The sequence below is a fragment of the Rattus norvegicus genome, chromosome 9 (genome assembly GCF_021556685.1).
Source record: "Rattus norvegicus strain SHRSP/BbbUtx chromosome 9, alternate assembly SHRSP_T2T, whole genome shotgun sequence".
Lineage (NCBI taxonomy): Eukaryota > Metazoa > Chordata > Mammalia > Rodentia > Muridae > Rattus > Rattus norvegicus.
This window is the reverse complement of record NC_141542.1, coordinates 38,102,598-38,122,591: the sequence shown is the minus strand read 5'-3', so window position 1 is coordinate 38,122,591 and position 19,994 is coordinate 38,102,598. Positions and strand designations below refer to the sequence as shown.

The window sequence follows — 19,994 nt, the reverse complement described above, 5'->3', positions numbered from 1 at the left end:
CTTGGCTTCTGCTGAGTGGGATTCGGTTGAGATCAGGATTTGCATTTGGAGGCAGTGTTTAATGTAGCTAATATAGCCTTGCTTTTTCTAAGATTTGGCTTCCTTATTTAATAAAGGATTTTGGGCTGGGTGGTCCATACATTTTTCTCCCTATTCCTCAAGAAATCATAATTTTTATGGTGAAAGAACACCATAAAACGCACCTTCAGCAGGAGACATCACCCTTAAGTGATCGAGAGCCTGTGGATGGAACTCCATTCCTTGAAAGCAGTGGTTCTCAACCTCCCGAATGCTGCGACTGATCCTTCGATGCAGTTCCTCATGTTATGGTGACCCCTAGCCATAAAATTATTTTTGTTGTTTCTTCCTAACTATAGTTTTGCTACTGTTATAATTTGTAATGCAAATATGATATGCAGGATAGTCTTAGGCACCCCCTGTGAAAGGCTTGTTTGACCCCCAAAGGGGTTGCAGCTCAAGGGTTGAGGATCACTGCCCTAGCGGAGACTGAAGCTCTGCATCGCCGAGGAACCCAGCAGTCGGGACTAACTTTGCTTACCTAAGAACCTTAAAGCATGTCTTTACTGTGGCACATGTTGATAGTGGCAGAAGTGGAGCAATAACTGGGGGTATTAGATGTTAAACTCTTGATTTAGGGAATTTGTATAATCATAGATTCTAGTCATTTATCAAAATGAAACAATCTATGAAGGTCTGGAAAAATATATGTGCAGTAATTAATTTTAAGTAAATAATAGAGCTTCAGGAAAATATGTATATAATGGTCCCACTGTATATAATGTACATATTATACATACACATATTATATACACATATATACACACATACACATATAAATACATGTTATATATACATGATATATACATGTTATATATACATGCTTATGCATTATATGTGTATGTGTATATAACATTATATATTTGCAGTGATTAATGTAGCTAATATAGCCTTGCTTACATATATATGTTATATATGTGTGTGTTATATATATGTGTTATATATATGTTAAATATACATGTATGATTGATTTAAAAACATGGAGAGAATAATTTAATCCATATAGATCATATGTATATATGTATATGACATATACTCACACATACACATATATATACACACACATATATAATGTTTGCTAAAATGTCATAGGTAGTAAGGAGAACTTAAATTTTTGTTTCTATTTTATACTTTTTTCTATAGAAAGAAATCTGCTTACAGAAAATCTCAAAGCTGTAAATTAGTTATTTATTCAATGCGGCTACCATTTTTAAATATTGCCAACACACACAAAAAGCTTCAGGTCAGAGCCAAGCAGAGAGGAGCGTAGAGATGCCGGGATCAGCTGTACACATTCTGTGAGGGTTAAGAAGGCTACACAGCGAGGGAGTGATGGTTGGGCTTCGTGTGCAGTAAGCCAGGATTTGCTTCCTAACTGATGAGCCTGGGATTTGTCTCCGAAGGCTGCCTGGGTGGAAGGCTTTTGCATGTGCTCGGAGCAGGATTTTCTCCAGGGAACATCTCAGCTGCTGTATGTGGTGCTCCGTGCCAAGTCTTGGCTAATGCGACAGTGTCTGCCTTCAGCTGCTTGGTTCTGCCCCTGGATGGTAAGTAAAAAAAATCACACATAGACATTTATGTAAAGGTCATATCCTTCCTGTTTCTGTTTTGCTACTGTACTGACTACTACTGGGAGTAGAATTTTCTCTTTTCTATCAAAGATGGTAGACCCTGGGGCCTGAGGAGGTGGCGCAGTGGGTACATTGCTGGCTTTTCAAGAATGAGAAGAGTTTAGAAACTGCACCAAAAATAAAGCTTTTTATAATGGTGCATGACTATAACCCAGGAACGGCTGAGGTGCAGAGACAGGTGATTGCCCAGAACTTCCTCAATAGGTACTTTAGCCAAAAGTGAACTCGGGGTTCAGTAAATTTGTCTCAAAAAATAATATGAAGAGAGATGAAGAAGACACTTGAAGCCAACTTCCGGACTTCACATGCACACACCTAGACAAGTGTATCACACACACATGCACATCCACCCGCACTCAGCCATGTATACCTTACATGTGCATACAGCACACACATAGACAAAGAATATCATTAGGAATCATTTCACTCATTTGCTTTGTTTTGGCCAGTCATGTTTGGTTCTACCCTAGGTCTCTGGGCTAGCCATGCTCTGGTTCCTGGCCTCACAGGAAGTGTTGGGTATGGGCTGCCTCTCAGGACTTGGGCTTCAAGTTAAACCAGACATTGGTTGGCCACTCCTACGTTTTCTACAAACACTATTGCCCCAGCACATGCTGCAGGCAGGACAGAGTGTAGGTCAAGGGTTTTGTTGCTGGGTTGGTGTCCAGATTTCTCCTTCTGTAGCCTAGAGAGTTCCTTCCAATATCAAAGAGACTAGAATATAGTGATGAAGGCACCATGCAGACACTAGCTCGACCTCTCTCTGTTCAGAGAGCTGTGTGGATGTTGTCTTTGGCAATGGGGCTCCACTGTCATGTGTTGTCCTAGCATCAGCCAGTGTTATTTGGGGGTCTCCATAGGACCCTCTTGCCCAGCAACTCAAGTGAGTTGAACCCTGACCCACCACTGGAAGCCTTGCTTGATTACAAAACATGACCAGTTCTGACTCCAAGTTCTCCATTACCAGGAGTCCTCACTAGGGTCACCCTCATAGATTCCAAGAAGTTTCCACTGCTCTAGTTGTCCACACCATCCCATAACACACCTCCCCCCCCATTCTAGTTGTGCCTTTCCATACTTTTCTCCTTCATCCCTTCCCCCAACTGATCCCTCCTGATCCAGTCTCCTCTTGCCTCAGTCTAGCCAAAATCTATTCTATTTTCCTTTCCCAGGGAGATCCATGCATCCCCTCTAGAGGAATCTTTACCACATCTCTCTAGGTCTGTGGATTGCAGACCTAGTTACCATTTACTTAACAGGTTCACATATAAGGAAACATATACCACATTTCTATTTTTGGGTCTGGGTTACCTCACTCAGGATAATTTTTTTTATAGGTGCATCCATTTGCTTTCAAATTTTATGATATGTTTTTTTAACAGCAGAATAACACTCCATTGTGTAAATGTATCATGTTTTCTTATCTATTCTTTGGTTAAATGCTGTCTAGATTGTTTTCAGTTTCTGACTGTTATAAACAAAGCCCCAGTGAACATAGTTGAGCAAGTGTCCTTGTGCTGGGAGAGAGCATCCTTTCCGTGTGTGCCCAGGAGTTGTAGAGCTGGGTCTTGAGGTAGATCAAGTCCTGGTTTTCTGAGGAACTGCCATATTGATTTCCATAGAGGCTGCACATGTTTCTACTCCCACCAGCAATGGAAGAGCATTTCCCTGTTCAAATCCTTGCCAGCATAAGCTATCACTTGTCTTTTTGATCTTAGCCATTCGGCAGGTGTAAGATAGACCCTCAAAGTAGTTTTGATTTGCATTTCCCTGTGGCTAAGGATGCTGGACATTTCTTTAAGTGTTTTCAGCTATCAATGATTCCTCTATTCGGAATTCTTTTTTCTATCTGTATCTACATGTTAAAACTGTATTGTTTTGTTTTTTTGATATCTAGTTTATATATATATATATATATTTGATAGTAGCTCTCTATCAGATATGGAGTTGGTTAAAAAAAAAACAAACAAACTTTTCCTATTCTGTAGGCGGCTGCATTGTCCATCTGCCCTTTGCCTTACAGGACTTTTCAGTTTCATAAGGTCCTGTTTATGAATTGTTGATTTTAGCACCTGAGTTATCAGTATTCTGTTCAGAAAGTCATCTCCTGTGCTCATGCCCTTCAAGGTTACTCCTCACTCTCTATCAAGTTCAGCATGTCAGGTTTTATGTTGAGATTTTTTGATTCACTTGGGTTTAAATGTTGTTCAGGATGGTAAATCTGGATCTATTTACATCCTTCTGCATGCAGCCATCCACTTGGACCAGCACCATCTGCTGAACATGCTGTCTTTCTTTTTCAGTGTGTATTTCTGGCTTCTTTATAAAATCCGGGTGACTATGGGTATGTAGAATTCCATTTCATTCCACTAATCAATGTGTTCGTTGTTATACCACTACCATGCTGTTTTTATTACGATAGCTCTGCTATACAATTTGAAATCAGGATGGTGGTATGTCCAGCACTTCTTTTATTGTTTGGGATTATTTTATCTATCTTGGGAGTTTTGTTTTCCACATAAAGTTGAGAATTATACTGTTAAGGTCTGTAAAGATCATGCTGGGTTATTGATGGCTATTGTGTTGAATCCGTAGATTGCTTTTGGTAGGATGGCTATTTTTAAATTATTATTTTATCAATCTCTTGATCATTGAGTATAGGAGATCTTTCCATCTTCTAATGTCTTCTTTAATGTCTTTCTTTAAAGACTTGAAGTTTTTTATCATACACACCTTCAAACTGCTTTGTTAGAGTTATCCCAAGACATTTTCTATTATTTGGGCCTATTGTGAAGGGTGTTGTTTCCCAGATTTCTTTCTTAGTCCATTTGTTGTTTTTATATAGAAAGATTTTGGTTTTGAGTTAATCTTGTACCAGCCACTTTGTTGAAAGTGTTTATCAGCTAGCTGTAGGAGTTTCCATGTAGAATTGTTGGGGTCACTTATGTGTATTATCATATCATATGCAAATATCAATACTTTGGCTTCTTACTTTCTAATTTGTATCCCTCTGATCTCCTTTAGTTGCTTTATTGCTCTAGCTAAAACTTCAAGTACTATATTGAGTAGCTATGGAGAGAGATGACAATCTTAGATTGTTTCTGATTTTAGAGGAATTGCTTTGGGTCTCTTTCCATTTAATTTGATGTTGGCTATGGGCTTGCTCTAAATTGCTTTTATGTTTAGGTATGTTCTTTGAATCCCTAATCTCTCCAGAACTTTTATCATGAAGGGGTGTTGGATTTTTGTCAAAGTTTTTTTTTTTTGTCAAAGGATAATCTAATGAGATGATCATGTGGTTTTACTCTTTCAGTTTGTTTATGTGGTGGATTACAACGACTGATTTTCCTATGTTGGACCATCCTCACATCATTTCTGGGATGAAGCCTACTAGACCATAGTAGATGATTATTTTTTATGTGTTCTTAGATTTGGTTTGCAAGCATTTTATTGAGTACTTTTTAAAATCTGTGCTCATAAGGGAAATTGGCGTATAATTCTCTTTGATTTTTGTGTCTTTATGTGGTTTGGGTATCAGGGTAACTATGGACTTGTCAAATTGGGCAATGTTTCTTCTGTTTCCATTTTTTGAAAAAAAATTTGAGTAGTATTGGCATTTACTCTTCCTTGAATGTCCAGTAGAATACTGCTCTAAAATCGTCTGGCCCTGAGCTTTTTCAGGGGCTGAGGGGAGACTTTTAATGACTGCTTCTATATCTGTAGGGGTTACAGGTGTATTTAAGATGTTTATCTGGTTTCAATTTAACTTTGGTAAGTGGTATCAATCAAGAAAATTGTCATTTCTTTTACAATTTTCAATGTGATAGAGTACAGGTTTTTAAAGTATGACTTTATGAGTCTCTGTATCAGCTGAGGGTCTGGTTATTGTTCCCTTTTCATTTCATATTTTGTAAATTTGGATGTTCTCTTCTCATTGTGTTACTTTGGATAAGGGTCTATCTTGTTGATTTTCCTCAAAGAATCAACCCTTTGATTGATTTATTTTTTTTGTATTTTCTTTGTTTCTATTTTATTGATTTCAGCCCTGAGTTTGATTATTTCCTGTCCTCTACTCCTCTTGGGTGTGTTTGCTTTTTTTTGTTCTAAAGCTTTCAGGCACTGTTAAGTTGCTAGTACGAGATCTCTCCAGTTTCTTTGTGAAGGCACTTAGTGTTATGAACTTTTTCTCTTAGCCTCGCTTTACTGTGTTTCATAACTTTGGGAACACTGTGTATTAATTTTTATTGAATTCTAGAAAGTATTTAATTTCTTTTTATTTCTGCCTTGACCCTTTCTTCATTCAGTAGAGACTTGTTGTATTTCCATGAGTTTATAAGCGTTATGTTGTTTCTCTTGTTCATATCCAGCTTTAATCCCTGGAGGTAGGACAGAATGCAGTGTTATTTCCATTTTCTTGTATTTGTTGAGATATTGTGTCTAAAAAGGTAGTCATTATTGGAGAAATTCCCATGAGGTGCTGAGAAGAAGGTGTATTCTTTTGCATTTGGCTGACATGTTTTGTCAATATCTGTTAGATATGTTAGGTTTATAATGTCTGATAGTTCCAGTATTTTTGTTTGTGTGTTTGTTTAGTTTTTGCCTCAATGACTATTGGTGAGAATGGGGTAATGAAGTCTTTCAGTATCAGTGTGTGAGGGCAAGTAGTGTTTGTTTATTTGCTCATTTGTTTTGTTTTTACAAACTTGGGTACCCTTGTGTTTTGGGAATAGATATTAAGAATTGAAATGTTATTTTGGTGGATTTTTTTCTCCCAGTGGTGAACATGTTGTGTGTTCCCCCATCTCTTTCAATTAATTTGGTCTGAAGTTTATTTTGTTAAATATTAAAGTTAAAATGGCTACAGTAGTGTGCTTCTTGTGTTCATTTGCTTGGAATACTATTTTCCAACCATTTACCCTGATGTAATGTATATTCTTGATGTTGAGATGTCTTTCTTGTATGCTGCAGAAGGATGGATCCTGTTTCACATCTATTCTGTTAATCTGCCTCTTTTTTAATTGGGGAATTAAGACCACTGATATTAAGAGATATCAATACCAGTGACTGTTACTTCCTATCATTTTGGTAGTGATGGCGATGGTGATGGTAGTGGTGGTGGTGGTGGTGATAGTGTATGTATGTGTGCACACCTGCATGTATGCTTCCCTTCTTTTGGTTTTACTTGTGTGAAATTATTTACTTTTTATGTTTTTTATGGGTTTAGTAAACCTCCTGGGGTTGGATTTTTTCTTCTAGTACCTTCTGTTTAACTGGATTTGTAGATAGCTTAATTTTGACTTTATCATGAATTACCTCATTTTCTACATCTATGGTGATTGAAAGTTTTGCTGGGTATAATAGTCTGGGCTTTTATATGTGGTCTCTTAGAGTCTGTAGCACATCTGTCTAGGCCATTCTGGCTTTTAGAATCTCCATTGAGAAGTCAGGTGTAATTCAAATAGTTTTGCCTTTATGCTACATGATATTTTTTGTTGCATATTTAAATATTCTTTCTTTGTTCTGTATGTTTAGTGTTTTGATCATTATGTGGTGAGAGGACTTTCTTTCCTGGTCCAATCTATTTTGTGTTCTGTATCTTTTTCTACCTTTGAAGTTGGAATCTTCTATTTCTATTCCCACTATTTTTTTCTTTTTTTCATCTTTATTAACTTGGGTATTTCTTATTTACACTTTGATTGTTGTTCCCCTTCCCGGTTTCCCAGCCAACATCCCTCTAACCCCTCTCCCTCCCCTTCTCTATGGGTGTTCCCCTCCCCATCTTCCCCCCATTACCGCCCTTCCCCCCAACAATCACGTTCACTGGAGGTTCAGTCTTGGCAGGATCAAGGGCGTCCCCTTGCACTGGTGCTCTTACTAGGCTATTCATTGCTACCTATGGGGTTGGAGCCCAGGGTCAGTCCATGTATAGTCTTTGGGTAGTGGCTTAGTCCCTGGAAGCTCTGGTTGGTTGGCATTGTTATTCATATGGAGTCTCAAGCCCCTTCAAGCTCTTTCAGTCTTTTCTAAGATTCCTTCAACCGGGTCCCATTCTCAGTTCAGTGGTTTAATGATGGCATTTGCCTATGTATTTGCTGTATTCTGGCTGTGTCTCTCAGGACAGATCTATATCCAGTTCCTGTTGGCCTGCACTTCTTTGCTTCATCCATCTTGTCTAATTGGGTGACTGTATATGTATGGGCCACATGTGGGGCAGGCTCTGAATGGGTGTTCCTTCTGCCTCTGTTCTAAACTTTGCCTCCCTATTCCCTGCCAAGGGTATTCTTGTTCCCCTTTTAAAGAAGGAGTGAAGCATTTGCATTTTGGTCATCCTTCTTGAGTTTCATGTGTTCTGTACATCTAGGGTAATTTGAGCATGTGGGCTAATATTCACTTATCAATGAGTGCATACCATGTGTGTTTTTCTGTGATTGGGTTAGCTCACTCAGGATGATATTTTCCAGTTCCAACCATTTGCCTATGAATTTCATAAAGTCATTGTTTTTGATAGCTGAGTAATATTCCATTGTGTAGATGTACCACATTTTCTGTATCTATTCCTCTGTTGAAGGGCATCTGGGTTCTTTCCAGCTTCTGGCTATTCTAAATAAGGCTGCTATGAACATAGTGGAGCATGTATCTTTGTTATATGTTGGGGCATCTTTTGGGTATAGCTGGGTCCTCAGGTAGTTCAATGTCCAATTTTCTGAGGAACCTCCAGATTGATTTCCAGAATGGTTGTACCAGTCTGCAATCCCACCAACAATGGAGGAGTGTTTCTCTTTCTCCACATCCTTGCCAGCATTTGCTGTCACCTGAGTTTTTGATCTTAGCCATTCTGACTGGTGTGAGGTAGAATCTCAGGGTTGTTTTGATTTGCATTTCCCTTATGACTAAAGATGTTGAACATTTCTTTATGTGTTTCTCAGTCATTCGGCATTCCTCAGCTGTGTATTCTTTGTTTAGCTCTGAACCCCATTTTTAATAGGGTTATTTGTCTCCCTGCGGTCTAATTTCTTGAATTCTTTGTATATTTTGGATATAAGCCCTCTATCTGTTGTAGGATTGGTAAAGATCTTTTCCCAATCTGTTGGTTGCTGTTTTGTCCTAACAACAGTGTCCTTTGCCTTACAGAAGCTATGCAGTTTTATGAGATCCCATTTGTCGATTCTTGATCTTAGAGCATAAGCCATTGGTGTTTTGTTCAGGAAATTTTCTCCAGTGCCCACGTGTTCGAGATGCTTCCCCACTTTTTCTTCTATTAGTTTGAGTGTATCTGGTTTGATGTGGAGGTCCTTGATCCACTTGGACTTAAGCTTTGTACAGGGTGATAAGCATGGATCAATCTGCATTCTTCTACATGTTGACCTCCAGTTGAACCAGCACCATTTGCTGAAAATGCTATCTTTTTTCCATAGGATGGTTTTGGCTCCTTTGTAAAAATCATAGGTGTGTAGGTACATTTCTGGGACTTTAATTCTATTCCATTGGTCTATCTGTCTGTCTCTGTGCCAATACCATACAGTTTTTATCTCTATTGCTCTGTAATACTGCTTGAGTTCAGGGATAGTGATTCCCCCCTGGAAGTCCTTTTATTGTTGAGGATAGTTTTAGCTATTCTGGGTTTTTTGTTATTCAGATGAATTTGCAAATTGCTCTGTCTAACTCTCTGAAGAATTGGATTGGTATTTTGATGGGGATTAGGTTTGATATCTTCATAGTGTCCCAGATTTTCTGGATGTTTTGTGTTCTATTACACTTATTGGTTTCTTTTACCAATATATCCATTTCTTCTATTGTATCTTTAATACCTGATATTCTCTCTCTCATCTCTTGCATTTTTTTGGTGATGCTTGCATCTGTAGGTGAGGAGAGGGTGTCTGTCTGAGTTGGAGCTAGAAGGGAAGCCGGGGCGGTGGGAGGTAGATGGTTTGTGGGGTCTTCAGGAGGCATGGGCAGTAGGGAGGGGAGGCTGTAGCAGCTGTTCTGTTGTGGTTCTAGGTATGACCTTGAGGATCAGTTGTAGGTGAACAGAGGTTTTTAAAAACTTTCTCAGATATCACATGGATTAATATACTTTAAAAAAATCTTAGTATTATTTTAAAACATTAACTCTTAACCAGAAGTACAAAGGGGAAACAATGAAGTTTTCAGGTTCAGGTAAATTTTGGTTGTAAGTTTGAAAAATCATATGGGTAAAATTAAATTAGCATATTATAAAGGGTTTGATTAAACCTTAGAAACAGAGAATTAGCTATTTGTGTTTTCAAAGGAGCAACTCTGGTATTAGAGGCTGTAACTCTTATCATGGCCACAAGGTGTCACCAAACACTCATCAATCGCACAAACACATTTCTCTTTCATTAAAAGCAGCTTATTCTTATGGTCCTGGGAGGGTGTACTCCAGGCTCCTTAAGGAGGATCCAGGAGGAGTTTGGGGGCTCTCTGAACCTTCTGAAACTAAACGAAATGCTGCATGTCAAGTGTGCTTTCATTTCTTCCTGTGAATGTATGCGTGTAATAGACAGCAAATGGTTAAGAGGCTGCGCATGAGAAGCTGTTAAAATCATTAGGAATTCTCCTGCTGCATAGGATTGCATATGAAGGGCAGCACCGGGGAATCTGTGTAGTCCAGAGATGCTGTCAGAGAGAAATCAGCAGTAATCCTCACACCGGTATTCTAGTTGCCATTCGCATCCATCCATCTTTCTATATTGCTGCAACCGCCCTCCTGAATAGTCTCAGTGTCTGTCAATCAGCCTTTGGAAAGTGTGCTCCTTGGTTACAACAGCATAGTGTGTCTGCCAGTGCCCTGGAGCTACTTTTGCGGCACTGCCTGGGAATCTGTTAGAAATGTCGGTTCTCAGGATTCATGTTGGCTGAAACTTTCTACACGAACATTTTGATGTTTCCTCTCTGATTTCCTACACTGTTGCCCAATTTAAAGCTCAAGACCAGGTAGTTCATTAAGCAATTCTAGACAGGTTCGGGAGCATCACAGATCCCTGCCTATAATTTGGTCCCAGATTTGTTATTAACAGTAATGGTATTTTTCTGGTTTATGATCTTCCTGCCGTATACTATCACTCCCCTTCTTTCTCTCTTTCTCTTTCCCCCTCTCTGTGCAAACATGTGTTATGTGTGCATGTGTTTTGTGACACTGCTCCTAGGGAGACATGAACAAACACTTCCTCACCCCAGATCTGGAGTTTAGAACACACCAAAGTAAGGTCACTGCCAAAGTTTACTTTGGTGAACCAAATCATTTTATTTGGGTTACTCACAGTAGTGTGGGTGAGGGGTCGCTTACAGGAGCTGAGCTCTTAAGGCAGCTTAGCTGGTCTCCTCTGCTTCTTCCATGCAGCGTAGCTGATATGCCTCTTTTAGGCGGCTCAGCTTACTTGGAAGTGTGTCATACACTATGTATGCTCAGGGAAAGAGGGACCTAGTAAATCTGGTCAGTTTCAGGGACTTCCTAAGTTTTTGAATTGTTTACTTCCTGAGTTAATGAACTGCCCTTCAGGATGGCTTATTTTATCTCAGAGAAAACGGCAATATGTGCTCATGTATGGAAAAGTCTGTGCCTATGCATGTATGTGCACACAGTGTGCATGCACGCATTTATGTGCATGCATTGCTTCTTCATTTTGTTTTGCTTGTTTTTTAAGACTGGGTTTCTCTGTGTAGCCGTGTCTGTCTTAGAACTGCTGTGTAGACTAGGCTGGCCTTGAGCTTGCAGAGGTCTACGTGTCTCTGCCTCCTAAGAGCTGGAATTAAAGGCGTGCACTACCACCACCCATACATTGCTTGTTATATACATGCATGCAGCATGTGTATATATTTGGCACGCATGTTCATGCATGTGCCAAGTATGCATCTGTGTTTCTAAAATGACTGCCCACAGCCTGATCTTCCTGTTTATATGACTTCTTTTCCCTTCCACAGTTCACTGCTCTCCTCTTCTCCTCTGGTCTTCTGTTTGTACTTCTCAGATTTAACAAGGTCACTTTGAATTCTGACCCTTGGTTTGAAATATTTTCAGTTTGTTTTTGCACGATAGAGGGATGGTTCCTATCCCAGATTGGAGATAACCGTCTTAAGATGCGAGCTTTCCTAATTACAGTTTGCTTGTTCCGATGCCATGCACTAATGTGTTTCCCTTTTAGAGAAGAATGAGGAATTAAAGATGGAGAAGAGAAAAGTTCCTTGGCTGCTTTTGGGGTCAACTATTTTTAAACCCCCCTCCTCAGATTATACCTCTAGCAAAAGAATATTTTTCTATACAATGGGCGCTAAAACATCCAGTTAGATGAAGTTCATAATTGACTTTTGTTTAAAAAAATGTTCGAGATCTTTGATCTTCAGGAGGTTTTTTTTTTTTTTTTTTTTTTGCATTTCCTTGGATTATACCAAATGACTTTTTCATGGAAACTTTAACTTTTCCATGAGGCATGAAAAGCTAAGGCGATTAAGGTCACAGAGCTATTTAGTGGTGGAACTTTGAATAAAACCCATGGATTTTGATCCTCAGCCTTGGGTGCTTTTCATAATCCACCCTGTCAATTTGCATCCACTTAATCACCTATAATGAATTCATTATTTTATAGGTGTTGAGCCTGTTTTTATTTGCCTTGGGGCTCAGGAACTAGAAAGTTCTCCTGTTTTTGTCCACCCACAAGAGAGTCCTACTGTCGGCCCTGTTTTTTTCTTTCTTTTTTTTTTCCCCTGCAATTATTCATTCAAAACATTCTCAGAGAATGTCCTAGGTATCAGGTGATTTGGAATGCAACGGCAGCCAGAATAGCATTCGGGTGTGATTGCATAACTGCAAATCCTGTTGCATGTGCTTGCCTTGTGAAGTCCTTGCTGTCAGTGCCAGGTTGAGGTGGCAGTCATGGGTTCATGCCTGAAGAGACAGATATACCCATGAGGACGGGCTAGCTGCAGATGGAGCGGACTAGAGCTCCTTTTCTTCTCTTGCTCACTTTAGGATTTTCAGGAAGTTCTGTTAAAATGCCTCACCAGACACCTTCTTCTAACTAAAAGTTACTAACATGTAGCATTATTCTCACCCTTTTGTTGGAGCTAGAATTTGACTGTGTAACTCTGGTTGGCTTGCAACCAACTCACGAAGTAGACCAGGTTGGCCCCATACTCACAGATCTAGCTGATATCTGTCTCTCCTGGATCCTGGGACCATGTTTGACTTATTGTTGCTTTTACGTCTCTTCCTCGGCCCAGAGAGAAATGGGGCAAAATATTTGCTTTATGCTTTATGAGATATTACTGGCCATTATAATGCACTGGGAAATTCTGTAAACCAAGGAGTTCTGTAAAGCCTGAGAAACCTAGCCAGCCACTTGGAGGAGGGAATAGCAACTTTCAGAGGACCCCAGTAGAACAGATAAATAAGAGCAAGATAAATATTCCATGTAGAAAAATAGCCACAAGGCAAGAGCGGAAACTTCACAGAGTCATGAATTATAATTAAACACAAATTTTCTCAATTTAATATGTAGCGATGAAAATGAAAATTCAATCTAAGAAGTCAAGATTTTTTTTTATCTTTAAAGTTGGTTAAATCCGCACTGTGTTTACACAGTCCACACTGTGTGACACTGTGTTCTTCACCATAAGGCAAAGTCAAGGTCTGATAAGTTCAAGTGCCAAAAAATGGGGAACAAGGAAGTAGTTTCTCTTAAAATTGGCCCTAAGTCTACAAGCCTCTTTCTTCATAGACATTCATCCTAGAGAAACTCAGTTCATACATGTAGCAGCAAATATTTGGACATATCCAAAAGTCCTCTGGTGAAGCCAAAGACTCATTACCGCCATGGCAGGCAGTGCACAGAGTGGGCACAGCACAGGAGCTGTATCCCCAACACTAGGAGTTGTATATTACACAGAACAGGGTCACAGATATTTCATCATGTGTCATGTTTATTAATGTTCAAAAATAAAAGATGACAGCCTCTCATTTAGAAATATTAATCTGTCTAATAAATTTAAGGATAGTTTTATTTTATAGTTACGTGAGTTTTCCCTGCATATCTGTCCGTGCACTCGGCATGTGCCTGGTAAAGGCCAGGAGAGGATGTCTGTGGCTTGAGGTGGTCTCAAGCCTCCATGCTGGCTTTGGGAATCAAACCCTGGTCCTTTTGGAGAACAGCTAGTGCCCTCTCTCCAGCCCCTCTCATGTTTTCTTTTGTTAAATGCCAAATGGTTGTGTCTGAGAATTAGGAAGGAAATGAGTCTAAAGCAACAAATAAATTCAGAAATATTATAACTGTTTCAGCCTCTTGCTTTTGAATGGTCACGTGCATTTTATTTATGAGGATTATTTATGTCTATAAAGCCATTTCTTACATTTGTCTGCCTTTTAATATATATATATATATAATACTTTAATAATTATGTGTATATATTTAGATGGGTGTGTGTGCTAGTGAATATGTTTCCATATATGTGAAGGGCAGGAGATAATTTCAAGTGTCATTCATGAAGAATGCCCTCTACTTTATTTAGAGTCAATGTTCCACATTGGCTGATAATGCCTTTGTTTGTTTGTTTGTTTGTTTGTTTTTTGCTGGAAAAACCGATAATTTCATTTCCTCGCTCAAGGAACACGTCATTCTGGAAATGACACAAGACTGTGAGTTCTTTCCACAGGTTTACCTAAACTCGTGGTGACTTTTCCAGCGTCCTTGGCTTTCCTCTGTAACCTGAGGCATGCAGAAGACAGCTGTGGAGTTAGCAGGCCCACCTACTTGCAATGTGACTTGACTGTCTCCGTGGGGATGGAGAGACTGCCTGGATCCTGGCCTTACGTCTACCTTTGTGAAGAGAGTTCCCAGGGCCTCTTCGTACCAGATCACCAGATCTTCCTTTCCTTCTCAGGCCTCTTCCTCAGGTAGCTCCACCTTTCCTGTCCTCTTTGACTTTCCCACCAGCTCATGGCCACTGGGCTCCACAGAGCTGTCAGAATGCTCAGGGAGGGTGGATATGGCCTACGGGCCTCCAACTCTTTCAGAGGGGCTGTTCTATCATGGATTCCAGCCAGCCTACATATCAAAGCATCACTGTCTTTTTCAAGTGTTCAAGAGAACATCTGAAAAATATGCCCAGTAAACAGCTCACTTTGTTCTTGCTTAGATTTTAATATTTATCTTCCGATCCAAAGCAACATCTGGTGAATGCCAATGGGGAGAAAGATTAGACATTATGAAAAACAGAAGCCTCCCCCTACCCCGCTTCCCTTTTTTCTTTTCTTTCCAAACAGATTCACAAGTATGAAAAAAAATCACAGAGAAATCCGGCAGATTGCACAATGTTTATTCAAAAGAAGGGGGGTTGTGCCCTAGAATTACTGTAGATCTGGGGTTTAGATGCCATAAACTCATAGGGACTCTTTGAGTTTTTTAAAAAGAAAAAAATATCTAACAAGTAATATGATGACCGTCCAGATCTAACTTCTTTTGTAAGACAGTTTCTAAAAGGTGTGCATGGTGGTTACTTCACAGGCCCTTAATTCCTGCCAGCAGTTCAGTTCCTATGTGAGCTGATATGTTAGCCCTGACCACTGCCCTGTCTTTATTGCTCATCTGGATAAAACAGCCACAACTCACGTTTTAATGAAGACCGATTTCCTTAATTAAGATAAATGAGACCAGTCATCTGTGGTAGGGGAAATAACTAGTTTTGTCCATGACTGTCTGACTTGGTGATGGCCTGAGCGAGCTGGCTTGGTAGGAAGTTGTCATCAGAGATCTGTGGTCAGCCAGAGGAAAAGCAGCACTTCCTTGGCTGCTGCCACCCTGTAGGGTATGATGTGCCTTGGAACGGTGTCACCCTAAGGGAAATAAGGTCCAAGAGGAAGGTACTGGGGTGAGAAAGCAGGGTCGCAGAACTCACCACCATGTCAACAGATGCGGCTCCATGAATTTGGGGGAGTTTATTTGCACACCCTAAGTGAGTTCTTACAGGTTCTTCCTTTTCACTGTCAAAGGTGGCTAGAGCAGCTCTGTCTTAGACCCCATGACAAGGTGGCCCTTTACCCATCAGTATGTTTTCAGCAAACTGAGTATCTTGACATTCTGGCGATGGCAGCATGCCAAATGGATGTGAGTTATTGAGCTAGCATTCAGAGCCCCTTGACTGAAACACAGTTTGCATTTCGTGTTGAGGATGGGGGTGGGAGGGAACCCAGGGCTCTCAGTGGCTAGCGGGAGATAGGTGCAATCTTTGGAATATGACTTGGTACGTTGTTATTCAAAGCCATAGAATTCTACCTACTCTATATCCCAGAAATTTTCACTTCTAGGGCTTCGTTTTAAAAATGGAGATAGCAGTGTGTGATATGTACAAACTGATATTCTATGAAGTTAACATTTGAAATAAGTTTAATCATACATCCAAGTGGCACGGCACTAAAAGACTTAAAAATCGTGTTGCAGAGTGGTTAATAGGAAACGCTTAAAAAGCGCTTCAAAATTGCAGACCCAGAAGCAGGACTGTAGTCGACTCCTTGTGTTGTGTGCCCTGTGTTTGTACTCCGATGACTGGAAAAGCAAAGCTGGAAGGATGCCTTCCGAAAGGTCCACAGTGTCTGCCTCTAGGCGCCTAGGCGGTTGACCATATTTCTCTTCTCTATTTCGTCTTTATGTATTTCTCTGTGGAACGTTTGCTAACTTCACGACTAAGAGACACAATCCATTCTGCAAAGGGCATAGAGGAAATTCTGCAGCAGGTTGTCTGTCTTGGAAGGTTCTGTTTGTGACTCTAGAGTACTGTTTTCCAGGGCCTTTTTACAGAATCTGCTTCTATTAGATGCTGTCTCTCCTTGAGAGAACTAATATTGGGTTTTATGTCATTTAGCAAAGGCTGACAGATATTATCTGTGGCAAAACTGTGCCCTGTGCATCCATCCATCTACCTAGCCCCTCCTCTCCCCAGCCACCACCTGCCATTCATTGTTTATCGAGTATGACTATGATGTAGGTGTTGTTCCAAGTCTAGTGGGTGGCAACTTTAAGAGGGAGAACAACAATGACTTCATGAAATTCTTAGGCAAACGGATGGAACTAGAAAATATCATCCTGAGTGAGGTAACCCAATTGCAAAACAAACAACCCCAACCAACCAACCAACCAACCAAACAATAACAATAAAAAACAAACACACATACACACATGGTGTGCACTCACTGATAAGTGGCTATTAGCCCCAAAGCTCAGAATACTCAAGATACAATTTACAGACCACATAAAACTCAAGAAGAAGGAAGACCAAAGTGTAGATGGTTCAGACCTTCTTAGAAGGGGGAACAAAAATATTCACAGGAGGAAATATGGAGACAAAGTGTGGAGCAGAGACTGAAAGATCATCCAGAGACTGCCCCACATGGGAATGCATCCCATATACAGCCACCAAACCCAGACAATATTGTGGATGCCAAGAAGTCCTTGCTGATAGGAGAATGATATAGCTGTCTCCTGAGAAGCTCTGCCAGAGCCTTAGAAATCCAAAGTTGGATGCTCACAGCCAACCATTGTACTGAGAACAGGGCCCCAATGGAGGACTTAGAGAAAGAACTGGAGTAGTTGAAGGGGTTTGCAACCCCACAGGAAGAACAACAATATCAACCAACCAGACTCCCCAGAGCTCCCAGGGACTAAACCACCATCCCAAGAGAACATAGGATGGACCTATGGCTCCATCTGTTTATGTAGCAGAGGATGGCCTTATAGGGCATCAGTGGGAGGAGAGGCTCTTGGTCCTGTCAAGGCTCAATGCTCCAGTGTAGGGGAATACCAGGGTGGGGAGGTGGGAGGGAGTGGGTGAGTGGGTGGGTGAGGGAGCACCCTTATGGAAATGGGGGTGGGGGTGGGATAGCAGGTTTCCAGAGAGGAAATTGGGAAATTGGATAAAATTTAAAATATAAATAAAAAAATGCAATTAGCAAAAAACGAAACTGAAAAACAAAAAAAGAGGGAGAACATCAGATTTAGCCGTAAGTCATGGGTGATGAATGCTATACATCTACAGATTTTCAAACTCTTTGGACATCATGATTAGATGAGCATTTCTAAACAGAGAAGGTGTCACTATGTAAATCTAGGTACTGAAGGCAGCAAGAAGGAAGTTACCACAGATTTTTATGACCTTCTCAAAGGCCAGCTAAGCGAATAGTGACCCCAGGAAGGAAAGAAAAGCTCTCTAGGAGGTATGGGACATTCTTGAGGAACTCTGGATCTTTTATTAAGTGAAGATTAAGTGCCTTTTGAAAGTCTACAGTGAATTCACGGCAGATTTGGGAGTGGAACCTGAGGCCCATTAATTTCATATAACGTTGTCTGTCAGAATCTCTGATGAAAGCTTTGGTGGAGATACGTGTGGGAAGGAAAGCCAGAGCTGTGCAAAGCAAGTTCCGCTGAAGTGGGCAAAGAGAATTCCTGAGGAGCTTTCATGACTTATGCTAAGGAGCACAGAGCTTTATTCCCTGCTTTCCTCAGGATCTGATGATGTCGACTGAAAGAGCAATAGATTGACAGTCTAGGATCTTAGGTTCTAGAACTATTACTCTCGCTGTTTGAATGGAATATTTTCACCACCTTCTCTTAAATATTCATGCCTTTGCTTCTATATCTGTAATCATTTCACTATCTGGGCGTTTTCGATATCTCAGTTTATTCAGCTATTTCAATGTCTTTTCAAGTCTGTTCCACTCTATCTTCTCATTCATAAAATTTTATAAAAGAAAAGAGAGTAACAGCGTTTTCCAAACTTGGAAAATTTCTAAGTGTAAATCTAGTTTTTTTTTCTTTGATACAGGGGCTCACTTGATAGGACTGGGTGGCCTTCTCATCTGGCCAGTTTTAGTAATGGCTTTTAAATGCCAAACATTTCTATGCAGGCAATCAGAGACAGGTTAAAAAAAAAGTATGAACCACGAGGAAGGGGTTAACCTTCCAGAACAGAAGAACCTAAAATAGAGAAGACAATTCACTAAAAACAGGCAAACCCAAAGGGGGCAGGGTGCCTTGTATAACTTACTCACATTTTTGCTGTAGAGGCCAATGACAGAGAGGGATGGTGGGGAAATATTTTCCCAGTTAACTATGGGAAAAGTGGAGAATGATGGGAGTTTAGACAACTCAGCCTGACATTATCCCTGACAAAATTGTGGGAGGAATTATTAATCAGATGGTTTGTGAACCTTCAGAATTAAGAGTAGCTGTCTGGGAGCCAACTAACACAGAATGTAGTTGTGCAGTAGACCAACCTCATTTCTTTCAGATAGGCTTATAAGTGATTTACGACGTAAACCCATAGGGAGCCCCTCACAGACTAGCCTAAGAGTCTCCCCCAACCCAGCTGCAGAAAAGCAAATCCAAGAAAAGAAGGAGAAAACTTTTGGTTGCTAAGCCCCACAGTGGATTGCCCTGCCTCAAGTTGCTCAGGTATCTGGGGAATCCATCTGGATTTTGCATTTGTTTTTATTTCCATACTTTCAAATATCACATAGCATTTTATTTTATTTTGCTTTTTATAAGTTAACATTTATCTTTCAGAAATATCACAACTATGTACAGTGTGTTATGGTCCAATGTACCCCAACTAACTCCCCCCAGCTCCCCTTGAAACACTCTTAATACATCTCTGTCCCAAACTCATGTACTCTTTTTCTTTTATTTTAAACAAATCACCTAAGTCCAGTTGGTGAGGTCCACACATGCAGAGGTGTGGGACCATCCATAGAAATGTTGGCGATTCACCCTCAGCCATGCTTTCTGCAGTGAGCCACTACCAATAGCTGTTCAACTAGGGGTGGGACCCTAGGGAGCCCTTCCCCTAACCCTGCTGGAATTTGGACTGGCTTTATCTTGTGTGCATAAACACTTTTCCCACAAGTTCTAATTTGCATGTCTGTGTCAAGTCCAGAAGAAAGCATTCCACAGCTCCCTTCCTTATCCTCTGGTTCTTAAATAAACTCTTTCTCCCCCCAACCCTTCTCCTGAGACTTTCCCTGAACTTTCCATGGAGTGTTGTTCATCTAAATGACCCACCTATAGCTGAGTACCTCGACCCATTCATTCTCAGTGCTGTGACCACTTATGAATCTCTGAATTAACCACTCACTACCCTATGCAAGAGGACGCTTCTTACACCCATGTTAAGAATAGCCGAAACCAGTCTACAAATAAATATTTAGAAGGTCGTTTGACAACTGGATCATTTTTGAAATAACAGTATGTTTTCCACTAAGACCTATGGCTTCCCAAGACATAG

General features: G+C 40.3%; 1 protein-coding gene across 1 annotated transcript in view; it reads left to right on the top strand.

The window, feature by feature from the left end:
* The window catches only part of Pkhd1 (PKHD1 ciliary IPT domain containing fibrocystin/polyductin), a 490,001-nt gene that overhangs the window by 80,160 nt on the left and 389,847 nt on the right, over positions 1-19,994 (top strand). The window contains exons 33-34 of the mRNA XM_087568149.1: positions 1,482-1,625; positions 14,406-14,616. Coding sequence (XP_087424275.1) covers positions 1,482-1,625; positions 14,406-14,616 — 355 coding nt within the window. The remainder of the gene's footprint in view (positions 1-1,481; positions 1,626-14,405; positions 14,617-19,994) is intronic.